This window comes from Symphodus melops, assembly GCF_947650265.1.
Source record: "Symphodus melops genome assembly, chromosome: 2".
In the NCBI taxonomy this organism is placed as follows: domain Eukaryota; kingdom Metazoa; phylum Chordata; class Actinopteri; order Labriformes; family Labridae; genus Symphodus; species Symphodus melops.
Window position 1 is genome coordinate 13,042,654 of NC_136692.1, and position 27,029 is coordinate 13,069,682.

At 39.4% G+C, this 27,029-nt stretch overlaps 1 protein-coding gene across 1 annotated transcript; it reads right to left on the bottom strand.

The window, feature by feature from the left end:
* Positions 1-4,232: 4,232 nt before the first annotated feature.
* On the bottom strand, positions 4,233-26,360 carry gna12a (guanine nucleotide binding protein (G protein) alpha 12a). Its single transcript, XM_079337045.1, has 6 exons — positions 25,566-26,360; positions 19,539-19,757; positions 10,787-10,837; positions 10,500-10,700; positions 9,995-10,201; positions 4,233-7,071 (listed from the first exon to the last, which is right to left on the bottom strand). Exons 1-6 carry the CDS (start codon positions 25,881-25,883, stop codon positions 6,910-6,912), a joined length of 1,158 nt encoding a protein of 385 aa, XP_079193171.1. The 5' UTR covers positions 25,884-26,360; the 3' UTR covers positions 4,233-6,909.
* Between the last annotated feature and the right edge of the window lie 669 nt (positions 26,361-27,029).

Below are 27,029 nucleotides of genomic sequence, written 5' to 3' on the forward strand. Positions count from 1 at the left end.
AATGCAGAATTTAGTTCTTTTATTATCTATAGTGTATCTATTGTAAACTGTGATAAGTTGAAGTAAAGTAAAAGTTCTTTACAGTTTTGACCTCCGTCCTCCCCGCCGGCTCTCCATCATGAGTGTGGGAGGCAGGTGGGTTTAGCGAAGGTCTCCCAAAACAATATCAGAGGCGTATCATCATTATTGCCAAATTGTTTAAATTTGGTTCATTTGTTTGTGTGCTTTAATTTAATCAACTGATCAACTTTAGCAACTGATTTGAGCTATATTAACTCAACTTTTAACAAAGTTAGATTTAATTAATAATGTGTGCAATCTCTTGCCTCAATTGTATCGAATAGTTAATGTGTATCTCTTTTTACAGTGTATATTTCAGCTTCTTTTTGTTTGGGTTTTGTTTGTTTGTTTGTTTGGTTAGGATAATGTGATCCATTCTTGTATGAGCTGTGAGATTCTTCTTTTTATTATGAAAGAAAGTGCCGAAACTGCCAGACAGCCTTCAAATTTGTTAAAATGTTGCAATACTCATTTTGTACCATCAGAGGGAGACATCTACCAAATGTATCTCTCTGTCACCCAGTTCCCACAATAGCTTTCTTACAAAGTAAAAGGGTAAGTGTAAAGACAAACGAACGATCATTCATTTTATTTCTAGGGGACCGTGTAGAATATTAAAAAAATACATTTTGTCATTTGATGCATTGTACCAGAGTTAGTTTAGAGCTACTTTACAGATTGTAATGTATTCAATATCTTCAGTTGAATTGTTATAGTAAGAATATTTGTGAATGCATCAACCCTAAATTTTGATCATATCCATCTATAAATCATCTCCCCGGATTAACAAATAAATCTGTTTACAAGGCTCTGCTCTAACAGAGAAAACACTTCCTGCAGAGATAAGATGCCAGGAATCATAAAGTTAAATTCACTGTCAGAAGAAGATTTTTTTTTTTTTAATGACGTAGAGGCCTGGAGTCCAATGATGCGTCATGGCCAAATCATCTACTAATGAACCCATAGCTGTTTATATCTCACTTTGGTGCGTGTGTGTGTGTGTGTGTGTGTGTGTGTGTGCGCGCGCGCGCGCGCGCGTGCGAGAGAGAGAGAACGTGCGTGCGTGCGCGAGGGTAAAGTCAGAGACCAAGGGAGTAATTGTCTTGTTATTAAATATAAGAGTTCAGTTGTAGGTCCAATCAAAACAACCTCAGGGAAACCAGCATAACCAAAGTCATGAGACAAAATTTACTCACTTACATTGAGCCCTATACAAAACCCCCACACACACTCATTCACAAACAACTAAGGTCAATGTACACTTGAGACGATTTCCACAGATCCTCATATTCCTCAAACATTTCTTATCCTCTTATTCAATGATTTCAATCAATTCAATTACAATAACGGAATATTTTATACTTTAGTAGGTACTATAATTGTTAGGGGTTGGTAATGTACAGATAAGGAAATGCATCATCAGATTTCAACTTTTGGTTGCTCCAAATTGTCTGCTAGGTGATAATCTGGTGTTCAAACGTAAGACTACTTGCTAACATACAGTTTGTGATGGCTTCTGGGGGGTTATTCTTAATGCCAAAATACAAAGATAAAACACATTTTAAACACCAAACACTTTAATTTAAAGCCCCTCCAACAAATGCTTGATCCTGGATAGTGCTCCTGATTTTATTTTAGGATTGATTGGTTCACAAAAGAGTCCTTCAGTCTGATCCTGTTGAAATGAGGAAGCCTGTATGTCAGATTTCATGCAAATAGTTTATAGTCAATCTTCAGTGACGCCGTTGCCAGCATTAGCATGCTTTTATTGTAGGCTGATTCTGAGAGACTCTGGAGGGTCAAGTTTACTGTGCTTTTCGTAACAAAACGGTACAAAAAAATAATGCTTTACGGCGACCTTTTCAGCAGTGTTCAAGTCGAAAGGATTGTCTTGTCCGAAATGCAGACGAACTGGACAGAAAAACTTGAGCAGAATTCCTTTTTGGGAAAAACATTTTAGACTTTAAATAGTGGCAGACACTTATTAGAAGGACTGTAGGACAATCAGAACTGTGTCTGCTTCTTTGGTATTACAATTACATTCTTAAAACTACAAGGTGTTTTTGAGAGCATTATATAGTCTGCACAATATTTCACAATTCATCATTATCACAGTAAGAGCACTCGCAATTAACACATCACAAAAGTCTGAATTCATTGCAATAATCAGACAACTGATGTCTAATGTAAACCAGCAATGCTTGCTCACTTGGCACGTGTACATTTTACCAACTGGATGGAGGCCTGAATATAATGACCATGCTCTCGTGACTTTTTGATGCAGTCAGATGAAGCTACATCTGCTTCCTTCTGATTGATTAGTGATCATTAAGAGGTAAGAGATGTATTTGGCATTAAGAGGGGCATGTTTTAAATATAGGTAATATAGAAGAATCTACTTTTTAGAACTTGATTTTTAATCTTCGTATCGCTGTTTTGTAATGGCACATGGCTTTCATGTTCCGTGCAGGCCGAATGTAAGGCAGACGCCTGCAAAGGTGTTTCTGGTATTTTTCAATTAAAGGTGAGTTTCTTCAAATTTTTAGGTATGGTTATTGATGCAGTTCTTCGTAATTTTGAAATATTTATTTTTAAGGTGGATTTTCGGAAACATTTAATGTTCCTGACAAAACCTTATTAGTTTCTATGACTGCTTTCTGTGGTCGCCAAGATGTTCTTGAGCAGTTGACATTTTCCAGCACTGTTGTAAAAGGGGTGTCATTTTTTTTTTTTTTTTAATGTGGCGCCCATATTGATATAGCGTTGATCTGGTGTCTGTCACCCTGCTTTATTGGACATAAATGAGTTTTTTTTAGATCTTTGGACATAATGTATATATTTTAAGTTAAATGTATTTTTTATCATACAAGAATTATGTGTGCATTTAGGTCTCAAGGATTTCATATCTTTTAATATTTATAGATTAATTTGTAAAACATTTGTGCAATAAAGATATGTTTTTACAACACATAGACTAGCACTAGCATACTCTATCACAAGCTGTTATATTAGCTGTTTAAGTTCAATTCAAGCTAAGAGTCTGTCTAATTTAACATACAATCAGGAACAAACAAAAAAAAAGACTGAGTTAAAATGAACTTTTGAACTCTTAAGTTTTGGTGATGAGCCTAAAATAAAGATAAGCTTCATTTAACACCGCACACACACACACACAGGCACACAAACATGCAGGCCTTCCACATGAATAGTGTGGTGCAACTTGAGGACAAAATGTCCTGCGCCTCTCTGCCTCTATAAACCAAGGCTTCCTTATGTTTCAGAGACCACTGGGGATATATTTTTCTGCTCCCTGCTTTTCCCTCTCATCTCCTTTGTATCATACCGCAGGAGGCGGGTTTGGGTTTTTCTGATGTTTGTGTGTGTGTGTGTGTGTGTGGGGGGGGGGGACTAAGAAAAGCGGAGGGATGTCGTTCTTACAGTCTCTCCATTTTGGGATCAGGACAGGAAGTGGGCTCAACAGAGGAAACATGACCTCCTCCCCCTCTCTCCTCTTACTTTTTTCTTGTATTCCCTCTTCCTCCCTTTGTCTGTCCCTCCGCCTGCCTGTGCCCACACATTCACAGGGTCTTTTTGTGTGTCTCTATAAATGATATTCTGCACCCATCTTGTGAAAATAAATCCAAGTTAACCAGTGATTCCTAAAACAGCATTAAAGCTCTGCTCTGGTTGTTTCTGGGCTCCCTCCCTCTCTCGAGACTCTCAGTCTGCTATGTATCTAAGCTGCTGTGATTAAAAGCCAAAGCAAAGGTCAGACTCTGCTTGGTAACTGAGATATCGACTGACTCTAGCTCTGCTCTCATACCCAGTCGTCTGATACATCTTGCTGATGAGCCTCATATTACATTATGTGCAACTAAAGCCTACGGTTAGCCTTCAGACTGCACATCAGCCGAACACAAGTTAACAGGAAAAAAGAGCCTCTCCTTGCCGGTCTTGTAAAAGGGCTCGCATTCCCCCGGACATAAGAAAAACATGTTTGGGTTTTCTCTTCCCCCATGTCTCGACGTTCATTTTTTAAATTCTGTTCCATCTCCTTTGACGTCCCTTCTCTGCTAATCTCTGCAGCTCAGGAGATTTTGACCCGTTACTTTGCAGCATATACGCTCAAACACACACAGACGCCCACACTGAGAAAATAAAGAAACAGCATGTCAGCAAACGGCAGTGTATTTCACCACAAAGCACAGAGCCAAGACACTGGGACACAAACAAAAAAAATACAGCAGAAGACCTCCCTCTTTTCATCTTCTGACTCCATTCTGCTCAACCATTAAGGCCCGCTGCCTGTTGGTTGCTTTAACTTCGTTCTCCAGATTGTTTCCTTTTCTGGTTGTTTTCTTTCCAGTGCAATGAACTTACAAAAGTATTTGTGTGAGTGGGAAAGGTAGGTTAGTTTAGGACAACATTTTACAGCAATTCTACAGTTACAGTGGTACTGTTTAACAGAGTGGTTTTGTATTGTATACACACAGTGGCAGTCACATACTTACAGTATTCTATGTACAATATGTATAAACATGAACATAAAGGTCTCTAGTCACAATTGAAAACCCACAGACATACTTACAAATGACAGTTTATACAGTAAGAATAAAAAGGAGTGTGGAAGTGCTTCTGATTAGCCTCAAAGCCCCCCGAGGGGATCTTCAGGGTGGGGGGTGTGGCCCAGTTTTGTCCTGTACTACCTGCGTACCAGAAATGAAATGCTGGGAATAAAATTCAATGACTGAAAACATCTGAAAGAGGAGGTGAATTGAAGGAAAGGAGAGGATAAGGACTCTCATTTTAACATCATTTGAATGTTTCTGTTTGGCTGGCCACTAAAACTTCCTATCAGGTCATCTCAGAAAAACATCGAGTCAACAGTTTAACCACCGTGATAAATCAGTGCCAGGATATAATACAGCTGCAACTAGTGATTGTTTTTTACATTAGACAATTAATTATGAATCATTTAGTGATCACATTTAAACCTTATTCAACAAACTGTAAATACAATAGTAACATACGCCTAGTGATGACCCCTGATGTTCACTTCAAACAACCAATCCACAATCTTTACCACGTCTGCACGCTTTAATATATTCAGTGGCTGCCATTAGAGAAGCTCATAAGAGAGAAGGTGGACAGCTCCTAATTAGAGGCCAACAGGTCTATGATAAAGATCAAATAAGTGTATCGGACAACAGCTTCTTATTCATATGTCCAGAATGTTCAACTCGTGAATATTATGTCAATATCCCCCCCTTATTTAGCCATGGTTTGTACTACAGTATGTTAATGCCACTATTAGAACAGAAAAAAATCAATAAATAGGGAGGATGAGATGTATGGGGAAACGTATCAGAATATCTGATTATTTGAACAAAGAATAGTGCTTTTTGTTTTTTCAGTTCAGTTTTTCAGTTTCTTTCTTTATTCTTCTTTTTTACCCATAATTGCCTTTGAACACCAATCAAATCATGATCTCAGCCAACTCCTAGGATTATTATCAGGCACTTCAGCTGTGTTTGGGTCTGTTAAGGGGATTGTAAACTGGCTCTGTTAAAGTTTTTATTAAATCACTGCTTGCTATTAAGTGAACAGAGTTTACACCAGAAAATACAGATAAAAAGAATTACCTGTATACAGTATACATACAGTATACTGTACAGCACTTTTCATTTTTACATATTATATTTTTAGCATTTTTTTGAATCCCTAATCTTCGAAGCAAAGCACACCTGACTTCCACAGAAGTTCAAAGATGTCTGCTGGCTGTATGCTACAAACTGATGTTTACAGTTTAACCCTGTCTATACTATCCTGTTCTCTTCACAGTCAAAGCTCAAAAAGGACCCAAACGAATAACATTCCCAAAAGTTTTTGCGTATTTGGGTATTGACGGTATATCTCAGGTTAAGTCCGGGCTGCTATTCTACTTTAACGGGTGGAAAACATAGGAAGACGTGGATAGAACCATAATTCATGAAACAGCAGGAGCTGTGTGTGTGTGTGTGTGTGTGTGTGTGTTTCAATTACAGTCTCTTAATATAGAGTCTACTGTTTCTGCTTTAGAAGGAGGAGACCAATAATCCGTCTATTGTGCAGCTGTTCATTTCTTGTATGATTGTACGATGGCAGAGGAGGAGAGGTAAAGATAGAAGAAGGAATGCAGTGAACCAAAAGAGGGATTCATTTCTGTTGAAGTTCACTGATAGGAACACTTGTGCAACCTTATCACATAACACAGCATATGACCAGTCGGAGCCCAAACCCTCAGCTCCTCCATCACGTGTACATCAAGATAAGGCATTCTTCTTCTACTCGCTCTAAACTGCCCTTTTTTGTCTTCCCTGTTTCTTTTTACACAGTTTGAACTTTAACCGGCAGCAGTTTGACTTTGTTTAGTGACACAGTTGTCATTTAAAAATAAAAGAAAACTATATACATCTGAGAAACAACACACTTTCAGTGCCAAGGTTGTGTGTTGTCGGTGCTTTTCGCTCCTTTTTTTTTTTTTTTTTAAAGCATTTTGTAACTTGTGTATGAAAACATACTTGAGAGCTAAAATCAGGAAGGTAACTGTCTTTTCAGCACACACACATTTAAAAAGGTTAGATGCAGGGTCTGGTCCACAGTGACCCTCACAGTTTCCACAGGTAGACCAGCAGGTCCACAGTCACCTCGTGGTTCCTCAGGTTCAGAGTCAGGTTAAATCTCCACAGGTCAGTGTTAACATGCACTCATGGGCCGTAGTGTCAGATTAAAGCAGGCCTAATCTGTAGTCCTCCGGGGGCCGCCGTTTATGGCATCTTCTCAGTTTAAATGATGTTTGCAGAGTGAAGGTCACTGCAGCATGATATCTTTAAGGTTTTCCTGCAGGATGGTGTCCTTGACGGCGTGGAAGACAAAACGGATATTTTCGGTGTCTATGGCCGTGGTGAAGTGGTGGAACAGTGGCTTCCCCCGGTTTCTCCTCTTACGGCTGAACGACTGCACCAAGAACGCCTAGACGGAGTAGAGCAGAGACAGAGTTACAGTCTGCTTTTGACAGTTATCTCATTTCTTAGAAGTCATCATGAACAGGAAAAACCCTGTAGCTGTGATATGGGAGAGTGACTAGACAAAATCTGTTTTGGTTAGACAATTTTTTTTCTGAAGAAAAGTCCATCTCTGGGCCTGTTGGCCAGGTATATAATCTGCTCTTTTCCATGTGCATGGGTGATAAACTTCAAAGCAGGACAACAAATTTAAAATTCATTCACGCATATTTCTATCTTGAAGACATGTGAGACTCAAAGTGTATTCACTCCCTCTGGATTTGTTTCTCTCAGATCGGTGCTCATGTGGATGGGACGTGATTCCTTTATGTTTTATAACCTCATCTAACTGCTGTTTTTTGTTGAGTAAACCTCTTCCTGTCTAACTATGAGCTCTGCCACCCCATGGGGGAAGAGAGACAGCTGTGCCCACTTCGGGAAGCTGTGACTATTACTATTATATAATGGAGTGCTGTCACACGATTACAACTGAAAGACAACTAACAGGCCTTCCAAACCAAAGAAAGAAGTTTCTGTTGCCTAAAAAGACAAACATATAACAACCACATCAGCTTTGAGATGCTTATCATTTTGTAAAACTGAAAGGCGAATCTTGTTTTCAGAAGTTTATAAGCACTCACCTGCTGCTGCTCATTTATATTTGATCTGAAAATCTGCTCTGAAAGTAGACTAGTGAGCCTTTTATAAATGTATACTTGTACATGTGTGTTTAAAGGAAAGGCTGTCCCAGAAGGGTCTTTTCTCCCCATGTTAAATTGTTTTAATTTAATCATTTTAAATCAGGAAGCTTAGTTTGAATGAAATTAAGATGAAAAAGGATGATAGGTGAAATGTTATCAAATCCATTTGTCTTTTTGATTCAACTTTAAAACCCAAGTATTATGAACTGCTTAAGTTTGTAATGCATAACAAAGAGTAAGGTGTAGAACTACTTTTCTGTAAAGTGGTTAATTTGTTATGAATCTTTACAAACATAGATTGAGAGACTGAATTAGTTTAACAGATGATGATATAATCATTAATTTAAATCAATAATAAAAAATCGACACTCCATGAAAACAATCTATGACTGCAGAGCTACAGCTCACTTTTGGGATAATTACTTTCTCTGTGCATCAACAGCCGGTAACCCTGGAAAGAAGGTGCTGCTGTTATTTCACAACAACTCCAAAGTTATGTTTTTATGCTTGTATATTCCTGAAATGACGCAACCACATCTGCTTCCCTTTTATCAGTCATGACATGTTTCTTCCTGCTTCTTTTACGTCACTGAGGAAAACATCAGCCCTGAATTCAACTTGTTTATTCAACGTAGATAGAGACACACAGACATTATTGGCCTTGTTATCTCTGTTTGGAGCTGTTGTCCAGTAAAATCCAGTATTAAATGATGCAACGACTTTATGCCTGCGTGGGAGGCAAGCTGTAATTTCATTTAGTTTGCGTCAATTTCAATAACCAGCAGCATTATTCCTCTTTAAATCTGTAAGTGTATTCATGTGTGCGATGGGTCATATGATCTGCATTTAGGGCAAGGAGATTTCTTTCTGAAATGTTGCAGTAATGCTCCTTTGTAAGGTCATCTTTACTTTAGTTTGAATAGTTTAAGACCTTAGAGAGTATTTAGCTGCTACAATAAAGTAGTGAACATGAAGGTTTTACATAACCTCCAGAAAAAAACAATTGAAAACGAGTGGAGCCACAAAGAAACATCAACGCAAGGGGCAAGGGTTGAAGATGACGCGCTATAGAAAGAGAGGAAGACAGAAAAGATCGAGCTCATGTGAAGGCGAAGGTAATTACACAGATCACAATCACACGCAGGAGAAGAAACCTCTTTTAGTAAACTACATTAAAGTGAACAGAAAAGTGACAAAGTGATATGATAAAAAAAAACAATGTAACAAATTGATCAACTTGGATGACGTCACACTTTTTCTTAAACAACTTCTGCACTCTCATTTGATTTGAATTTTGAGGTGCAGCAATCAACAACGACACACACTTGCTTCCATTTCCTAATTAGTGAGGCGGTGCATGCCAGCTAGTTCAAGCCCTCAACTCGAGCTGCACTGATTTCACACTCGACATGCCTCATTATACACTATCTCCTGACAACAGCTCCTTCCAATAAGCGGTCTATTTAAGCTGCAAGATTTCCGGTTTCTCCCTCTGCTCCTTCGTCGCCAGCTCTGACCTACACCAGGACTGCACTCAGCACTATCAGCACCCCAACATCCAGCTGAGGGATTCAAGACATCAGTTCTGAATGTAGAATAACATTGATTTAGTCAGAGCATGGACCCCAAACATAATCTATGTTCTGCTTTAATAAACATTTTAAAACCAACACAAATATGAGTCGTCCGACTGAGAGGAGGTTTTCCGTTTGCATGTCAGCACTGACTGACTGAAGTGTTTTTGTCTGTGTGAAATACACTTTTATTTTTATTGTGTAAGTATGTTGAAGAAGGTTCCTGGTTTGAATCCCTTTAGTACAGTAAAGTCCTGTGTGGAGTTTGTGTGTGTTATTTCTGTGCATGTGTGGCGTCTCTCTGGGTACAAAAAACAGGCTTCTTAGGTTTATCAGTGAATCGAGACAACCTGTAAATGTTTGTCTCAGTAAGTCCGCCCTGTGATTAACAGGCAACTTGTCCAGGCTCTACCCACCTCTCACCCATTGAAAGCTGGGATGGGCTCCAGCCCCCTGTGACTCTAAGCAGGATAGGCTGTAACATGATGGTTGGTGTAAGAAAGCACAGCGAGCTCAAGTGCAGCAGACAGGAAGCACTATGATGAGGAAGGTAACTGCTGCTGCTGCTGCTTCATGCAGCTAGTGTGTGTTTTTTTCATTCAGTGTGTATGTGTACCTGCACGTCCTCGAGCCTGCGGGGGTCTCCTCTGAACTCGGGGAAGTTCTTGCGGATGTCCACCGTGCGGATCTTTTCCACCAGCAGGTCTGTTTTGTTGAGGAAGAGGATGATGGAGACGTGAAGGAAGAGCCTGTTGTTGACAATCGCTTCAAAGATGTTCATGCTCTCCACCAATCGGTTTGTTGTACGATTCTCCATCAAGACCTGAAACACACACAACAACTATTGTCTCTGGGGGGTTTTTTTTCCAGGTTTTATCTGTGCACCAATTATGGATTGAGCCGTCATCATATGACTGTCGATCTGAACTGCTGCCACGGCTGAGGGAACAATCAAGTTTCCAGAACATAACACAAAGAGAGCTTTGTGTAAATCTCAGATGTTCTCCCTCTCTGATCTTTTTTGTGCATTTCCTAAGCCAAGTCAAGTGATTAATGATCAGGCTGTGTGACTAACCTTTAAATATCACAGCCTTACATGATGAGAAATGCCGGTGCGCTACCTGATCGTACTCCGACGATGAAACCATGAAGAGTATCGACGTGATCCCGTCAAAACACTGGAACCACTTCTGCCTCTGCGATCTCTGACCTCCAACGTCCACCATCTTGAAAGGAATCTTCTTGATAACAAAGTCGTGCTCGACGATGCCTTTAGTGGCTTTCCTCGCGAACAGAATGTCCTGCTTGCTTGGAATGTAGTTCTAAAGAAAGAGGGGGGGGGGGGGGGGGTGTTAAAAAATGACAGAGGTGAATAAAAATAAAGTTTTAACTCAACACTGTGACTCACCAGTTGACCAATGCGATCCAAGTTATCCAGGAAGTACTTCACCGACTCACTCTGCAGGGATAAAGAAAGAGAATCATTACAGATGGGAAACTGAGTCATTTTCTTTATAGATTAATGCAACTGAAAAGCCCCAAATAATCACATTAAAACCCTTCATTTGATTACTGGAACAATTTCATTTCGTGTATTTCATCTCTTCTTAATTGCATTTTCATGGGAGCTGTCACACTGCCATTATTGGTTTAATAAAACATTCTCTCAAATCCGATCAGAAACCATGCACATCAACCACACACTTATCCTTCTTTGTTGTTTTCTTGTTAAATAAATGCCCCTTTTGAACTCTAGTACATGGACAGGCTTCGTCAACAGTGCTGTAGTTTCTTTCCTTCTTTCTTTCTTTCTTTTTTATTGTAGAGGGGACAGAGGACAGAGTTGGAAGGTGGGAGAGAGAGTGGGACGAGACATGCGGGTGAAACACCACGGGCCGGACGCAAACCCGGGCCATCTGCACGCGGACTGTGCCTCAATCCGTGGGGACGCGCACTAAACTAGGTCCCTGTTTCATAATCCCATCATGTTAACCTCTTTGCATTGCAAAACAGAAAACTGGCATGAACCTGGAAACAGACATTTAAGCTGCACTTTTTAATATTCATATGAACAACACATCAAACATCTATTTGAAGAGAGCCTCTCGAAGTTATCATGCATCATTTCTGTCTCTAGCAGGGAGAGAATAAGCAACTAGTCTGTAAACAAAGTGGAGCGCTTCAGCAGCAAAAGAGAAACCAAAATAAGACAGCATATATTCACATGTGTTCATAAAGTGGCCAGAAAACAGACTGACTGTCACTGTTCTGCTGTCTTTGCTAAGTACCCCAAAACTATTTATGCAGCTTTAAAATTAAAGAGAGCAACAAGGGCAAGTTTATCAAATTACTGACACACAGTGGATTACTAAAGACTATAGTATGAAATGTTTTACAAGGAAACCTCAGAAATCCCCTATAAAAGTCTTACTTAACAAAGAGCTGATCGAAAGTTGTTGTGCCAGTTTCTTTACAGAAAACAGTAGGAAGTCTCCCATATAGATATAGAAAGCAGGAAACTTGGATGCATACATTTACATTATTATTTATGCTAATGACAAGCAGCACCTTAATCTACTAAAATCCTAAAAAGCTTCACATTTTATTCTTTTATCTGCTGATCGTCTGCCCGCTCTGACCTAGACTGAACCGCACTCTGTTCAACTTGTTTTGCTCCGCTCTGAGGCTCAAAACAAACTAAGGTCAGCCCATCAAGTGTCCTGATTGTTGCCCACAAAGAAGCCACTGAGGATTAAATTCATAAACATGTCAAAGTGTTTTGATATTTGTATTTAACCTAAAATAACTTCAAGACTACAGAAGGCTGTAAAGTTTAGATCCTGCAATGTATTTCCTTTTTTTTTCATTATTGACCAGAATATAATATGCATGCACCATTATTCATTTGTTCAATGTGTCAAACATGTGGGGGAAAAAAAGAAAACTGATTATATCCTACTATAGCTAGCTTACATTAGCTAATTAAACTGAATTAGCTGATCTGTTGCAATACAAAGTGGAAGCTCTTGTCAGGAACTTCTGACTTGTGCCGATCTTTGGGATATTGATGGGCTGTAATGTGTCTGACATGTTGCCAATCACAGTGTGTTATGGGAAGGACACACACCTGCAGCAGAGCCAAAGTAGAACACTTTTTAATTATAATAATAATTATAATTTTAATTATAATTATTATTATTAACGGTGATTGGTAAAATAAAACGCTGATCAAGATAATTGGCCAATAGCTGAAGAAACTGCCAAGCTGATAAACAGTCAACCCGTAACAAATAGAAAACCTTACATTTGACACACATATGTTCATCTAAAACAGTGGGATGAAGCTGGGAGTCTTTTCATTTCAGGGTTCTAGTCCACTTCCTTTTATTTCTGTTTATTTGTGAAACTCAATAAGCTGGCTTTCTAAGCCTGTGATCCATCAAAGTGAAAATCAATACTGAGCTATCGTTGAGCTGCAGGATTATCTTCGACGTAAAGTATACATCAGTATGGTGTTGATTTTCATACTCTTCACAAATGGAAACCAGTGGGCGTTTCCAGCAGTGACAGAGGTGTTGACTGTGCTTAAAGTCAAAAAGAATCAACTTCGATCTTCATTTAACTTCTTTATTCTTGTGATTCCTGATTATTCACATTTGACATAAAAAAGGGAATCTCTCTCTTCCTCTCTCTGTCTTAAACACACATACAAACACACACACACAAACACACAACAGGAAACAGCTGTGTGTGTGTGAAAACAGATGATGGAGAAATGGGGGAGGGAGGGATAAGCCAGTTGGACAGAACAAAGACACAAAGTCGTTTTGAGATTGGCATAAAAACATTTGAAGCTAACTTAAATATAGAAGTATTTATCTTAACATGCGATAGAAAAAATAACTTTTTCTGATTTCTAGTTTGTTTCAGACAGAATCAGAGAAATCTTTCTCTTCACATGGTTGCAAAATGGGTTTCTTTTAGTCCTGACATGTCGCACAACAACCAGGAAATGAGACCCCTGTGCTGGTGAGATGTGACCCTGCGACCCCACCGCTGACCTACAGTTTCGCCGCAGGAGGAAATACAAAGCCGAGGTCTCTAACTGGCTGAGCTGGACGTGAACAGGGTGAGGGGCTGAACGGAGGGAAAAGCAGGGAGAGGGGAATTCCCATAGATGAAGGGATATGCAAACACAGACAGAGACACGCATGCTCCACACATGTACACACATGATTCCCACAGACGCTGAAACTGCAAATAAGCAATAAATGAAACTAAATCAGAATCATTTCCTTTCATTACACAGAGTGAGCTTAAGTGCCTTGTTTCGATTTATATGTTTTACAATGGTTAAGTATAGCTGTGTGTGAGTGTGTGTGTGTGTGTGTGTGTAAGTGTGTGTGTGTGTGTGTGTGTGTGTGTGTGTGTGTGTGTATGTGTATGTGTGTGGTTGAGTAAGGCTAGAGGAATGTCTCCATTCATGGTGTGTATGAGCAGATTAGGGGCTTTATCACAGCAAAGACCTGAGTAAGCTAACATTTTGCAGTGAGTGTGTTTGTCTGTGAGTATGCATCCGTGTGTCTGTGTGTGTGTGTGTGTGTGTGTGTGTGTGTGTGTGTGTGTGTGTGTGTGTGTGTGTGTGTGTGTGTGTGTGTGTGTGTGTGTGTGTGTGTGAGACCACGGGTACAATTTCCTCTTGTGCAGACTGTATTCAGATTGCTTATTTCATCCATCCCAAATTTCAACATTCAAATAGTAAATTAACAAGGACAGCATGTATTTAACAGGTCAATTAGAAAAAAATGTGTTGTGTTATCACATTTCGGGACGGCTGTCTTACATTCCTTTTCTCTTTCTTTCTTTTTTTTTAAATCTATAAATATTTCGGCTAATAAACAACATGTATTGCAAAGATATGTAATCTATGACTATAAACTTGAATTTTAGCTTTAATCTGAAATCTCTGAATTTATTTCTTACATTTGACAAGAATGCCGTATGATCAGAAATCTCCCCTTTAAATGTTCAGTGTAAACTTAAAACACATTTAAAAAAAACAAAATTACAGACAAAAAGTGTAAACTGACTGAGAAAGAAATCACATTCAACTGACTGTTTCAGCACAGTATTATTGCCACCTATGTGTGTATTATATTATATGTTGTATAATATTGCAAGAAGACAGCGAACTACACAAAAAGCACAACAAACATGATGCAGCTTTTAATCGACACCCCAATGAGAAGCTCCAATCATCTCCCCTTGCTGAGAGATTAAAAACACATTAAAAGACCAAACCACACTGAAAGGTGGGTTTGCAGCCTCTGAAGGAATCTTTTCACTCATCATTTGTCTACACTCTCATTTTGTAAAATAAATCCTGAGCGAATCGTATCCTGAATCGTATCTTGAGTTTAGTGAATCCTTTCATTCCTAAACATGAAGCTAGTTGTCTTAGTTTTGGTCATTGTCTCGTTCAGTAATGATGAACATTGTATTGCCAGGTTATCAGCACAAATCTACAACATCAATAGAGGTCTGTCAGTGACAACTTAACATATTTCTGAAGGGAGATAGAACAAATCAAAAACGATCAAAAAACTGCGACTCAATCTGTCAGCCATTCTGTATGTTTGCACTCATTTTGTGTTATGAGGCCTTCATTGCATCACAATTCTGCGATTATCTTCGTGGGAACAGTGATGTCAAAACTGCGAGAAATGACTGGAACAACATCCGTCATCTATATAATAACTTTTTTAACTTTGTAACTCAAAAAAGGAAAGTTGCTCTTTAAATACAGTACATATTAATCTATTTTTGGTTGCTCTGGAAACGACGTTTAGTCCATAACACACACACACACACACACACATCATGAAACACACAGAGAGGACGCTAGCTAAGAGCTAGCAATGTGAAAAAAGGAAACACAAAACCAAACCCAGACGCAGGAATTTGCAGAAAAAAGATTTTTCCACTAACTCAACACTGAACATTAAACATCGTATATATGCACCATAGCCAAAACAGCAGACTACCAGGCGGTAAGATCATCTAGTTGACCACATGTGGGAAGTGTGTGTGTAGCATTTATGGCCTCTTTATGTCTGTGTAGGGCTTCAAAGTTCCCTTTACAGTAAACTCGCACCTCCTTTAATCAGGATGCTTCCCTGGCTGGAGACAACAGCAGCAGTTTGCTGTCACAGCAGGACATGCAGTCTGTTTTTCGTAAAGCAGTGGAAGTTTTTTTGGTGTGTGTATCCTACATCAAACTGTGTGTTATCTGGGTGTGGTGGTAAAACAGAGAAGTCTGCAAGTAAACAAAATTCTTGCATGTATTGGCTTTTGGTTTATTTTCCTCTCTGCTATCTCCCTCAGTGCGTTTCTCTCTCCGCCCTCCACTCTCATCCCCTGCCTCCTCTCTTTTTTTTATGTCTTTCTATCTTCCCTGGCTCTTCTTGTCAGCCTGTGGCCCAGCTCCAGCCGTGCCTGGGAAAAGCTGACTGTGGTATCCCCGGAAAACCTCTGAGAGCAGAGAGAGAGGAGACGGAGATATCAAACTCACATTCACTTCACAGTGTTTTTTCTTCCTTTGATAGGATAAGGCTGATGTTACTGTCTGTTTTTCTTAGTGTCAACAAATCTAATGTTAAACAAAACCCACTAATACTGTGTCCAATTTCTCCCTAAAGCCTGTTTCTGCCAACTCAATGTATTCACTGCAAGAAAGCCTTCAATCCAGCCTAAATATGAGCAACAAAAAAACAAATACATCATATTTGAGAAGTATTTTCCGCCTTAGAGCTGCAAAGGGATCCTTGTATTAAAAGCCCAGTTTTACTCTTCATCAGACAAATTTCTATTGTAAGGGAACATAGAATTGCATATCAAGACACAAGCGCAGGGAAATTTTGCATAATTTTTTTTTTTTTTTAAAAGAACACAGATTGTGGGTTAGTACAAAAATTAAAGTTCTTTTAGCTCTGTCTTTAGTCTCCACCACCTTATTTTGGAGAATATTGCCTTTTGTCTCTCTATATGCTCCAATACTCTCATCACTTCATGTCTGCAGTTTGGTGTTTTGTACAGTGGGTTATGGTCAAAGTGAAACCAAAGGGCTTCAAAAACAAAACAATGTGCTGAAAGATGCTACATTTGTATTTATCAATCCAAAGTTAACGAAGAACTCCTGATTCCAATGATGCTAGCTTACACAATAACAGTGTGCCTCAGGGAGTTGTTTAATTAGCTCAGAACTACAGCAGTCTATAAAGAACTTCACACATCTTTATTGTCACTGTACAAGTACGATGAAATGCTGTTGGAGCAGTATTTGATGACAGGCACTTTGATAAGAGTATACTGTACTACAGAAATTGAAGAGAAAAGGAAAAAAGTACAATGCTTATTGTTGTTAGCTATGACCAAGTCAGTGAAAGGTTATCTCTGTTCCCTTCTTAGGACTATTTGATGGTTCAAAATGCTTAAGAATAAAGGAAAATTGATTCTCCAAATTATGTTATAATGTGGAAGATATGTTGAGCGATTTCAACTTCTGAAGTCAAGAAAACGGTCAGGACTACATATTTAAAAAGTGTAAGTTTCAGGGAGAACAACATCAGTACATTGTTAGCTTTCCAACCAGACATTGAAAAATCTCCCTGATGTGTGTTTCACACGAGAGAATGTGTGAAAGGAGATAGTAAGTAAACATTTGACAAACATTGTTGAGAATATAAAACCGCTGAAAAAGTGTTCCTGAGTGTGGCAGCAAAACGATATTGAGCAAGGATAACAGAACCACAGGAAGAGATATACTGCTGTTGTGCTATATTCAATAGGAACGTTTCCACATTTTGAAATACTTGGATCAGATAGTAGAACAGGGAGGGTCACTGATGTGTTTGGAAAAAAGAAAAAAAAAGATTATATACAACTATCAAGCTCTTAAGAAGAGAGGAACACGCTTCATCAGGTTCTGAATACTCAGATAATTCTTTAACTTCTTGTTAGTTTTGGTTTAAAATGGAATTTGCTCACAATAAGGAAAATAAACAATATCACCAGCATAATCATTTAAGCCTGAAAAAAGCCTGAAAGCCTGTGCAGTTGTACTATAGTAGCAGCTTTATCATATAGATAAGATGAGGCAATCTGACCTAGAGCTGTGCGTGATGTCTAACATACACACACTTACAGTATGTTAAGTGAGAGAGACCAAAGTGGCTTATGTCTGACTCCAGATAGTTTTGTCACTGATAAATGTGTAACAAGAAGGTCAAAGGTCAAAACGTAGGGTCCTGGACGGGAAAGTCAATCTGCATTCTCACGTTCGAAACAGAGCTCATTAAGACCAGCTGCAGTGAGACATTCAACATGTTGACATCATGGTAACTGATCATTCATGACATTCTGTTGAACCAGTAAGTGTCACTGACAATCTGTCCGGTCCTTTACAGCAGATTTGTAGACTTGTTGCTTGCTATATGAAGTGGTTCTCCAGCTGCTCTGTAGTTCATAAAACCACAAGAAATGGCTGCTATAAAAAATTACTATTTGTTTGGTTCCGTTTAGGCAGCGGAGAGAATGATTCACTTAAGACAAGTGGTGAGAAGAGGAAAGGGGTTTGTTTGTGTGCCTAGATAAACAGCAACTTTGATAGTTTCGCTGCTACTACTTTTTTCTGTTCCAAAATAAATTACCCAAATGTCCATGTCTTCGTTTTCTGTTTAAAAGATAAGTAACCGAACCAGGCACATGTCAGGTCTGAATAAACGCGATATGATCGAAAATCTAAGACCAGCCAGGGATGTTGAAAGCTGCAGGGAGGAAGTGCTGCTTGCTTTTTTGGTGCCCCCTGTGGAGAAAGCGCTTCTTTATATCTTGTACTTGTACGTGTGTCAGGAGTGTTATGCATCAAAAATCATACACTGTTGTCTACTACTGTATAAAAATCAATGCTGTGGAAAATGCAAATAGAAACCAGTCCTAGCAGCGTGCTGTTACACTGACTGGTTTGCAGGAACTTAAAATGACTGCACAGAAATAATCAGTCTTCTTCCTGAGAGCCTTGCCATCTTTTTTTAGGTCATTAAAAGGTTATTGCTATTCATTTTTACTGTTTTCTACACCAACCAAAAAATAATAATAACTTCTCTGAAGAGCCTTTAGTATGTAGATGTTGACATTTTTATGTGTCACTTCAGAAAGTATCTGTTTAAATCTGCATGTAGTGATTTGTGTTGAAACAAACTAAGGGAAATGTGTTCGCCAACAATGACACTCATTCAATGTTTTGTCTAGCGACTGTGAAGCATAAGGTCAGCCTGTGTGTAATCTTTGATCAATGATGACTCCTGGTCAGAGAATGAACAGCAGGCGGACTTTTAACGCAGACAGTCGTGGGATGACTGAGCTAAAGAGTCTCACTTGAAATATTGAGCTTTAAGGACTTTGTGTCAATGTTGAGTGATTAGGTATCGTAGACTTTTCAGCTTGTGATCCCTAAAATAAGGGTGCCTGAGACTGGGACTGGGACCCCCCCACTGTCCCTGGAGGTGGCTATGACTTGTAGCGCACAGCCACACATATGCGCTAACAGGCTTATTGAAACACTGCTAAGAAAAGAACTACACAAAATAACAAAACTGCTAAAAAAAACAAAAAACAAAAAAAAACTATTTTATTCATTGGAAGGAATATCGTTTCCATGTAGAGTCCTCAGCACTGAGTGGACATAATGAACTTAATAAACAGTCACACATCTCGAGAACCTTTCTTGGTAGCTCTTGACCCCCCCAGGGGGTCCTGACCCTGACTTTGGGATCCACTGCCTTAGACCACCTCACGACTGCTTTTTTTTTGCAAAAAAAGAAAGAAAAAAAAAGAGTGGTACTTATCATTTTAGAGCGTATGAGCCTGAATTAATCAAAAAAACATCTCCTGTCAGAGTACCACCCACATCATCCTAAAACAGCTCAAATGTGTTGTTCTGGCAAACAGACAACTTTAGCATTAAAACCAGATGAATTCTTGTGATGTGAACTTCAGGGTGTTGTAATGAAAATGACGCACGAGACATCAGGGAAAATATTGTCAGATCACTTCTTCTTAAAGGCACATAAACTATTGATGAAGAGGCACAATTTACTCACCAGTTGGAACTCAGAGCGTCTTGAGTACGCCTCCTGTACGCCCGTGTCAGCCCACAGTGCATTCAGTGCCATCACGTACAGCTGAAATTCACTGGGTTCGACCCCCGAGCCGCCCACTCGCCCCTCCCACGACATCACCAGCATTCCCTGCTTCTCGTTCTCACAGCTCTGCCAGCTGATGCCCAGTTTGTCCCGTGCATCCACTAGCACCCGCATTCCCTGCAGAAAAAAAAAAAAAAAAAGCACACTCAGAACCCACGAGGCTTAAAGTGGTGCAGTGGTAAACAACAAACATCAGCAATATTCAGCAGCCACACTGAGGAAGAAAAAAAGAAATGTATACTGCGTGTGTTCTGTCCTGGAAAAAAATGTCAACACTGAGTCTCACAAACATACACAAACACATTCTGAGATGTGCATGTGTGTTCGCTGGTGGTTTTCTACAAAGAAACATGCGGAGTGATCTTTGTAGGAGGTCTTCTCCTGAGTGATCAAACTAACCAACACAGAGCGAGGGAGAGAAAGACATTGAATGTTTCAAATCTGGGTCCCCTTTTTCTTTCCCTTTGATTTAATGAAACTTTTTAAAAGGGCTTTTATCTGCTTATAAAGCAGGCTCAAAATTAACACTGATGCCTCAACCTGACCTACAAAGGCTCACAAGACCATTAACACAAGGCTGATCATTTCTAGACAATTAATTTGCATACATAACAAGAACGCGAGGAATACAACAGAAGAACGACATCAGCATATTATCACATGTGCTTTTTTTGTAAAGCGTCTTGAGGTAACAGTTGTTACAAATTTGCGCTATACAAATAATGATTGATTGAGTGACTGATTCACAGTGAGTGACTGTTCAAAGAAACCAGGATAAGATGGGTTTTTTTCTGAAAACATTGTTTCCATATGCACAGAACAAGATAAAGAAATGTACAACTTTGTTCACAGCGGACGTCAGATTCAACGCAGACCAAACACATGATAGGACGTGATAGGAGCCTTAAACCATCTTTTTTTTTTTGTTCCCTTTGTCCTGTTCAACATACCATGATTTGATTTTCAGCATATTTAGTCTGTCACATAACTTGATTTATCTCATCAGGGACTGTTTTAGAGCCTCTCAAACAAAAACAAGACATAAAAGATAGCATCAGATCAAGATAAAACATTTCATGTGAAAGCTAAAATGTGGAACAAAATCTGATGTCAACACTAATAAAAAAAGTCAACTGGATAACAATACAGAAAACGTCCTCTGTTATTTGTGACTTCATACTTCCACTATTCTGAAGATACATGTATACATTCATACTTTACTCCTGTTCGAATAATGCTGAACAGCATCTTTAGGTTCAAAGTCTGCCCGATTATCAGAGCATGTTTGCTTCATTTATGGATCCATACAACAGAGGCCTCAGCAGCAAACACGCACAGAGAACGCCTCAGTGTTTCAAAGGTCACAATAGGTCGAGGGATGTGAGTATCTGTGTGTGTCAGAGAGTCACAGTCAAGTCTGCTCAAGTTCATTTGCATAGCTTAATATCACATACGGAGAGCTTTAAAAACCCACAACAGAAACAGCTGCAATCCTATTTCAGCCCCGTCTCTACAAAGACGAGGAAAAAAAAAATCCTCCTAAATCTGGAAGACATCTCAGACGTTAAACCCAAAGAGAGAATCCCCCCGTTTGAAGACAGATACAACAGGGTGTGAAAAGTCAATTACAAAAACATAAAAGCAAAATGTGAAGGAAGAATTTCTCGCTATGGCAGCTTCTATGTGTGACAGATTGAGGTGTGTGGGTGTGTGTGTGTTCAGTCTGATGTTGTATGACTAAGTTTGTCTGATCCCTCATTTAAGACTTTTTGTCAGAATTGTCTGGTCTTTGTTTTTGCACTTTGAATGAGTAAGACTGACAAATCAAAACTGGTGCTGAATACAAAGAAACACAAGTAACCACGGTAAAGAGGCACACATGCAGAGAGAAGTGCAGAAAAAACATCAAACAGAGAGTCACAGTGAGCACGCTCTGAGTCACATGAACTCATGTAATCATCTCCATCTCTCCTGTCTGAGAGCAGACCTGAACCTCATCTGTTTACTACTCTGTGTATTTGTTGCATAACCATCTCCCTCCGTAAGCCTGCATGTTTGTCTGTTTGTTTTTTTCCTTGCTTTGCTGGTTAGAGTTACAACGACTAGTCTATTTATAGGTCAGTTGACCTTAGAGATGCAATGATTGTGAAAATCAAGGCAGATTCCGATACTGATGTTTATTTCCATCAACTCTAAGTTATTCTTCAGGCCTGTTCGTTTTTTAAATGAGCGAGGGGATTTGAGGTATTTAAATTGTTGTGAGAAGTCCCTCCTTTAGAAATGACTCACAAACTGCATATTGCTGATCTTTCCCAGAAACTCTGTAATACCCGCCACACTACCGACATTTTCACTCACAATTTGACAATAATCAAATCAGAGGTGACTTCTTCCGTCCTTGAAAAAAAACAAAAAACTTGGAAACAGCAGTTGGTGTACTTGACTGTTTCATCGTCTCTTGATAGATGCTCTATTGGCTGTTAAGGATATTAAAAGAATCCAGTTTGTCTAACAGTTTAGTAAATAAAAAGTGTTCATGTTTAAATATGGGGATGTTGTTGCACATTTTCAGACACTCACTTCAGGAGGAGATCCATAGTGTTGAACTCCAGCCCTGAACCCTTTGACATAAAGCAGTTTAGTTTCGCAAACTTGATTTCTCAGAGATGGGGTTGAGCACCAAATTGTTCACAAGAACGTGCAGCGAGTGTGGACTCGAAAGAAGAGTGCCAGAGAGATAAATTAAAACTAACCAATCAGAGTGTGAAGGGAGTATGTGGATTGTCAGTTTCTGGAAATTTGAGACGACTGATGAGACATGGACAGACTAGCTATTAGTCCTCCTCACAAGCACTTCTGCAGGACTATACTGTCCCCTGTAAGCCAGACGACATGGACAAAATGATGGCTCTTGGTATTTGTCTCATGTGTCACTGACCCTCTGTAGTATCTGACAATGTTTCACATAAGAGTCTTCACAGAGGGAGTCGGGACATTAAACATTATCGTTCATCATAAAGTTGCTCAATTCCTGTATCAACATTGTCAATCCTTTGTCAGAACATGTGGCAACAGAAAACATCCCCATTTGGACATCAGACATGAAAAACTTTCAAAATATTGAAAAGTTTGTCTTTCCCCAATTCTGTTACAATTTTGTTCTGTAATATATAATCAGCACAGAAAGACTTGAAATCAGAAAATGTTTAATTTTTAAATGTAAGCCCTTATCTTTATGTCGTAAAACAAGTTTGCCAGGATGAGCTTATGAATTATGTAGAGTATATATAACTGAGAGCATGCAATAACAAGATTTATTTACTCTTAACACTAACACCTAACACCAATAAGGGGTCTAGCTAAATCTGCAAATTGTCGTATTTGTATACAACAAGCTGTTCAAACTGTCATTTTGGTTATCCCCCTTGTTGGAGAATTGTTTGGGAACACATACAGTCAGAGAAATGGAGATCACTTTTGTTTTCTTTTTTATCAAACCAAGACTTGAAGTACAAGTCTTGACATGAGGTTTTTTTTAGTTTCATTTTAATTCCAAGAAAGAAATAATCCATCTTTCACAAGGAGTACAGCAGAGATGTCGGTTACTCGAGGTATAATTACTGGGATAAAGAGAGCAGGACCACACCTGTGTAGTTTACCTTTATAATCTGATTTCTGTGTGTTCTTTTCAGATAAATCACAGCTTCCTTCCTGCTTGGCTTTCTTTCCTCACCCTCCTGAAAGAGAAGGGTTAAAAGGGGATTTCCCTACCACTGGCAGGTGAGTTTAATCCTCCACCAACATCCCAAATCCCAGATAGTACTGTTCACTCGACATCCAACCAACTCCAAATGCTTGACTTATTGAATCATCGTTGGAGCAGCGTTTGTTTGCGAATTTAAGCAGCATTCTCTTTCTGCCTAGAGAGGATGCTCCGTTCATTACTCCTGATTTTTCTGGACATTCATTATTTTTTAGTCTATTTAAACATATCTGTAAAGTAATCTCACGAAACATAGACTTTAGTGCTGCGAAGGTGGACTTGTCAGCCCTATATGGAAACACAATGTTTCTTAAGACACCAAACATGTTGGGTGTCGTAATACAAGGCAAGTATTTTTATCAGCCATAAAGACAGCCATAAAGACATTAAAGTACTGTGGTTATTTATGAAGTCATAAAACACACAGTGTCTTTTAGTGGGAAATATCTCATGCAGACTGTGTAAGACTTGGTTTACGAAAAACGTATCATCAGAACAATTATGATCAAAGTCATTTTTCAAGTAAATTAACAAAGTATAATCTCTGGTTCAGGAGCAGGAGGTTGGGAGGATGTGATGGTTTGCTGTTTATCTTGGTCTTACGTGACAGTGAACTGAATGTCTTTGAGTTTTATGCTGTCGGTGTATAAATTAAAATAAACCGATTACCCGGGTAATCTATCAAAACCTGAACTCAGGGTAATGTTAGATAAAACACTGTTGGACAGTGTAAAGAAGAATGATGACAACCTTTAAGCTACATAACACAAAGGTAAATGATTTATTAGGACAACCATTCAATACTCAACAAAACATCCTCAACTGTAAAGACAATACCTTAGTCTTTCTTTTGAGTCCACTGGTTTCATTTTGTCAACAACATAAAAAACACTTCTCTTCATTTTCAACAGGAAACAGAATATTTTGGGAAACACTTCACTGTTTCGCAAACATTTAAGTTACTTTAGGCCTATTTCAAGTTCCAAACAAGTGTCCAATTTTCCAACAAACCTTTTTCAACAAAAAGCTAAAGAAAACGTAATTTCAGAAATATTTAATTATGTTTCTTAATATTTTACTAAGTCTATAAAAAAATGTGGATTCAATTAATGAAATGAGTACTCGCAACTATGACTTGCATCTCTATAAGGTTGAACAAGGCTTTACGGGACTTTGGTATACTTTACTTAAATTCAGTGTAATAAGGGCACTTCTTGATATCTCTGACGACAGGCATATCATATGATTTCTTGCTAATTTGGCCTCTCCTGTTTCCTTCTCCACATGATGCATTGTGCAGGATAAGTAGTGGTGAAATGTGTTGAAGGGGGAGCTCCTGTTCGTGATGGATGTAGTCTTGAGACAGCCACACCACTGTATGTTGGAATTGGGGGGGGGGGGGGGGGTTGAGGGGTCTATTGTACACTGATGCCTTGTCTGTGCAGAAGTGCAGTTCTTATCATCCTTGTCTGGGCTGTGTGGCACTCAGGGCGGATGTGCTCATCCCTCAGGAATAGTCTGGTATTGTTAGCTGGTAAAGGAGGCCCAGCCATGACAGCAAACAAAGGGACTGCGCACACACTATAGTTACACACTAAGACAAACACACACCAGACTTCAGGGTAAAAATATGTACTATGTCAACAAACCTCTTTGTGTGTTTGAGTATGTGAGTGAGTTAACCTCAGCTATTGAATAAATGTCAGTATAAGATCAGAAAATGACTTTCAAAATGTTGATTAATATGCTGATTGTTTTCTCCATTCATCAACAATTCTTTGTTTGTTGGTGAGAAATGCTTATTTTTCACAACTCGAGCTGAATTATTCTCAAGTGTTGGCTTGAATCCTTGAAAATCTGATCATTTAGCTCAAAATATCAGTTCTCAAACACTCAAGGTTGAGAAACGCCCCATCAATAATTTGAAGAATCTGAAACCTGTTGAAATATGTCATAACAAAAAAAAAACTATTTCAATTTCAGCCCATTTAAAAATTTCAGAGAGTTTTCCAAACTGTGAAATGTCATTTAACATTTTGAATAACAAAACAGGTGAGGACAGCACAAATTACAAATCAGACATTTAGACACATGGCTGTAAAGTTTGTCTGAAGTGCAGGCCTGATTGTAGGCTATTTATTTCCATCAAACCTTGTTCTTACCTTCAGGATATTCTCATAGATGGTGTCCCGAAATTCCAGAAGTGCTTTTTTATCAAACTCTTGTCCATTAATGATGCGCATCTGTTTGAGGAATGTGGACTTTCCGCTCTCTCCGGCCCCGAGCAGGAGGATCTTCACCCGCCGGCGGACAGCTCTCCTCTCCCGGGCGAGCATCGCGTCAATCTCTCGGCTCCTTCTCCGAGCTTCCCGCTCCTGCGCCGCGTCCCTCTCCCGGCTCCTCTCCTTGCTGCTGCCCGGGTCCCGGCTGGCGTCGGCCGGGAGCAGGCAGCGGCTCAGGGTGCGGACCACTCCCGACATGGCGAGTCGTGGGTAAAGTTCACCGAAACTTCGGTGGGAAAATGTTCATTATAGGATGCGACTTCTGGGGAGGAAAAGACCCAGTCCAGTTACATCCAGTTGATACAGAGCTCGTTTTACTGCGGATAATTAGATCAAATCTACATCCAGTTTTAATGAGTGACGCCGTTATCTAGTCTCCGAACGGCAGACAACCCGAGTCCATCTTGGTTGGACCGCGCCGTCAACAAATATGTCTGGATAAAGAGGAAAGAAAAGGCGAAATGTTTACAAAGTTTGAAAGTTTTTAGTCTTCGCACGGACCTGGAGGAAAGATTTGAAGTTTACCGGTAAGTTTAACAATCCAAAGTAAGTAAAAAGGACGGTACGCAAACACTGGCACGGCCCATTTGAACTCTCCATACACGGCCAGCGAGTTTGTGAAGTTGAGCAGCGGAGAGAGTGGAGCTTCTCCGGGCGGAGGAGGGACGGTCTGACGGGAGGGCGCCGGGGATTTTCTGAGGATCACCGCCAGGAGGCGCCCGCGGACGTATCACGAGAAAGGGACTCTACAGTGTAGAAAGTTAGTGACACTACGACAAATTATGTTTATTTTATTTTATTTTTATCATTGGCTCAATGGCGCCCTCCCTCAGGTCAGTATACAGAATGCTAACTGTAGTGCTGTACCAGTCTGTGAGAGACGTTCTGGTAAATTGGAATTAAATGTATTTACTTTGTTTGAATCAATCAACACTATGCCAATATGCAGTCAAAGATTGTAAAGAAATGCAGAAATAATTAAAACAGAATGACTAAAATCAAAGCACACCAAAAGAATAATTAACATGGACTTTTTTGAAAACAACTTCAACAGTCAAAAAAAGGAATATCTCTTATTTCAAATTCAATCAATCCTTCAGCCCAGTCTGAGGTCCTGAGCACTCTGAAGAGGTTTTCTTCCAGGATATCTCTGTACTTGGCCGCATTCATCTTTCGTTCAATTGCAACCAGTCGTCCTGTCCCTGCAGCTGAAAAACACCCCCATAGCATGACGCTGCCACCACCATGTTTCACTGTTGGGGTTGTATTGGGCAGGTGATGAGCAGACTCCTGGACTATGACAAATCTTCTTTGTCATAGTCTGGGAGTCTGTGTTTTTTTTTA

What these genes read in the sequence shown, in the direction of transcription:
- gna12a (XM_079337045.1), bottom strand. Translation starts at nt 25,883, where the DNA reads ATGTCGGGAGTGGTCCGCACCCTGAGCCGCTGCCTGCTCCCGGCCGAC. An exon ending in GACGCTCTGAGTTCCAACTG is followed by an intron (nt 10,838 to 19,538) that starts GTGAGTAAATTG and finishes TTATCCCTGCAG; the next exon opens with AGTGAGTCGGTGAAGTACTT. An exon ending in TGGATCGCATTGGTCAACTG is followed by an intron (nt 10,701 to 10,786) that starts GTGAGTCACAGT and finishes CTCTTTCTTTAG; the next exon opens with AACTACATTCCAAGCAAGCA.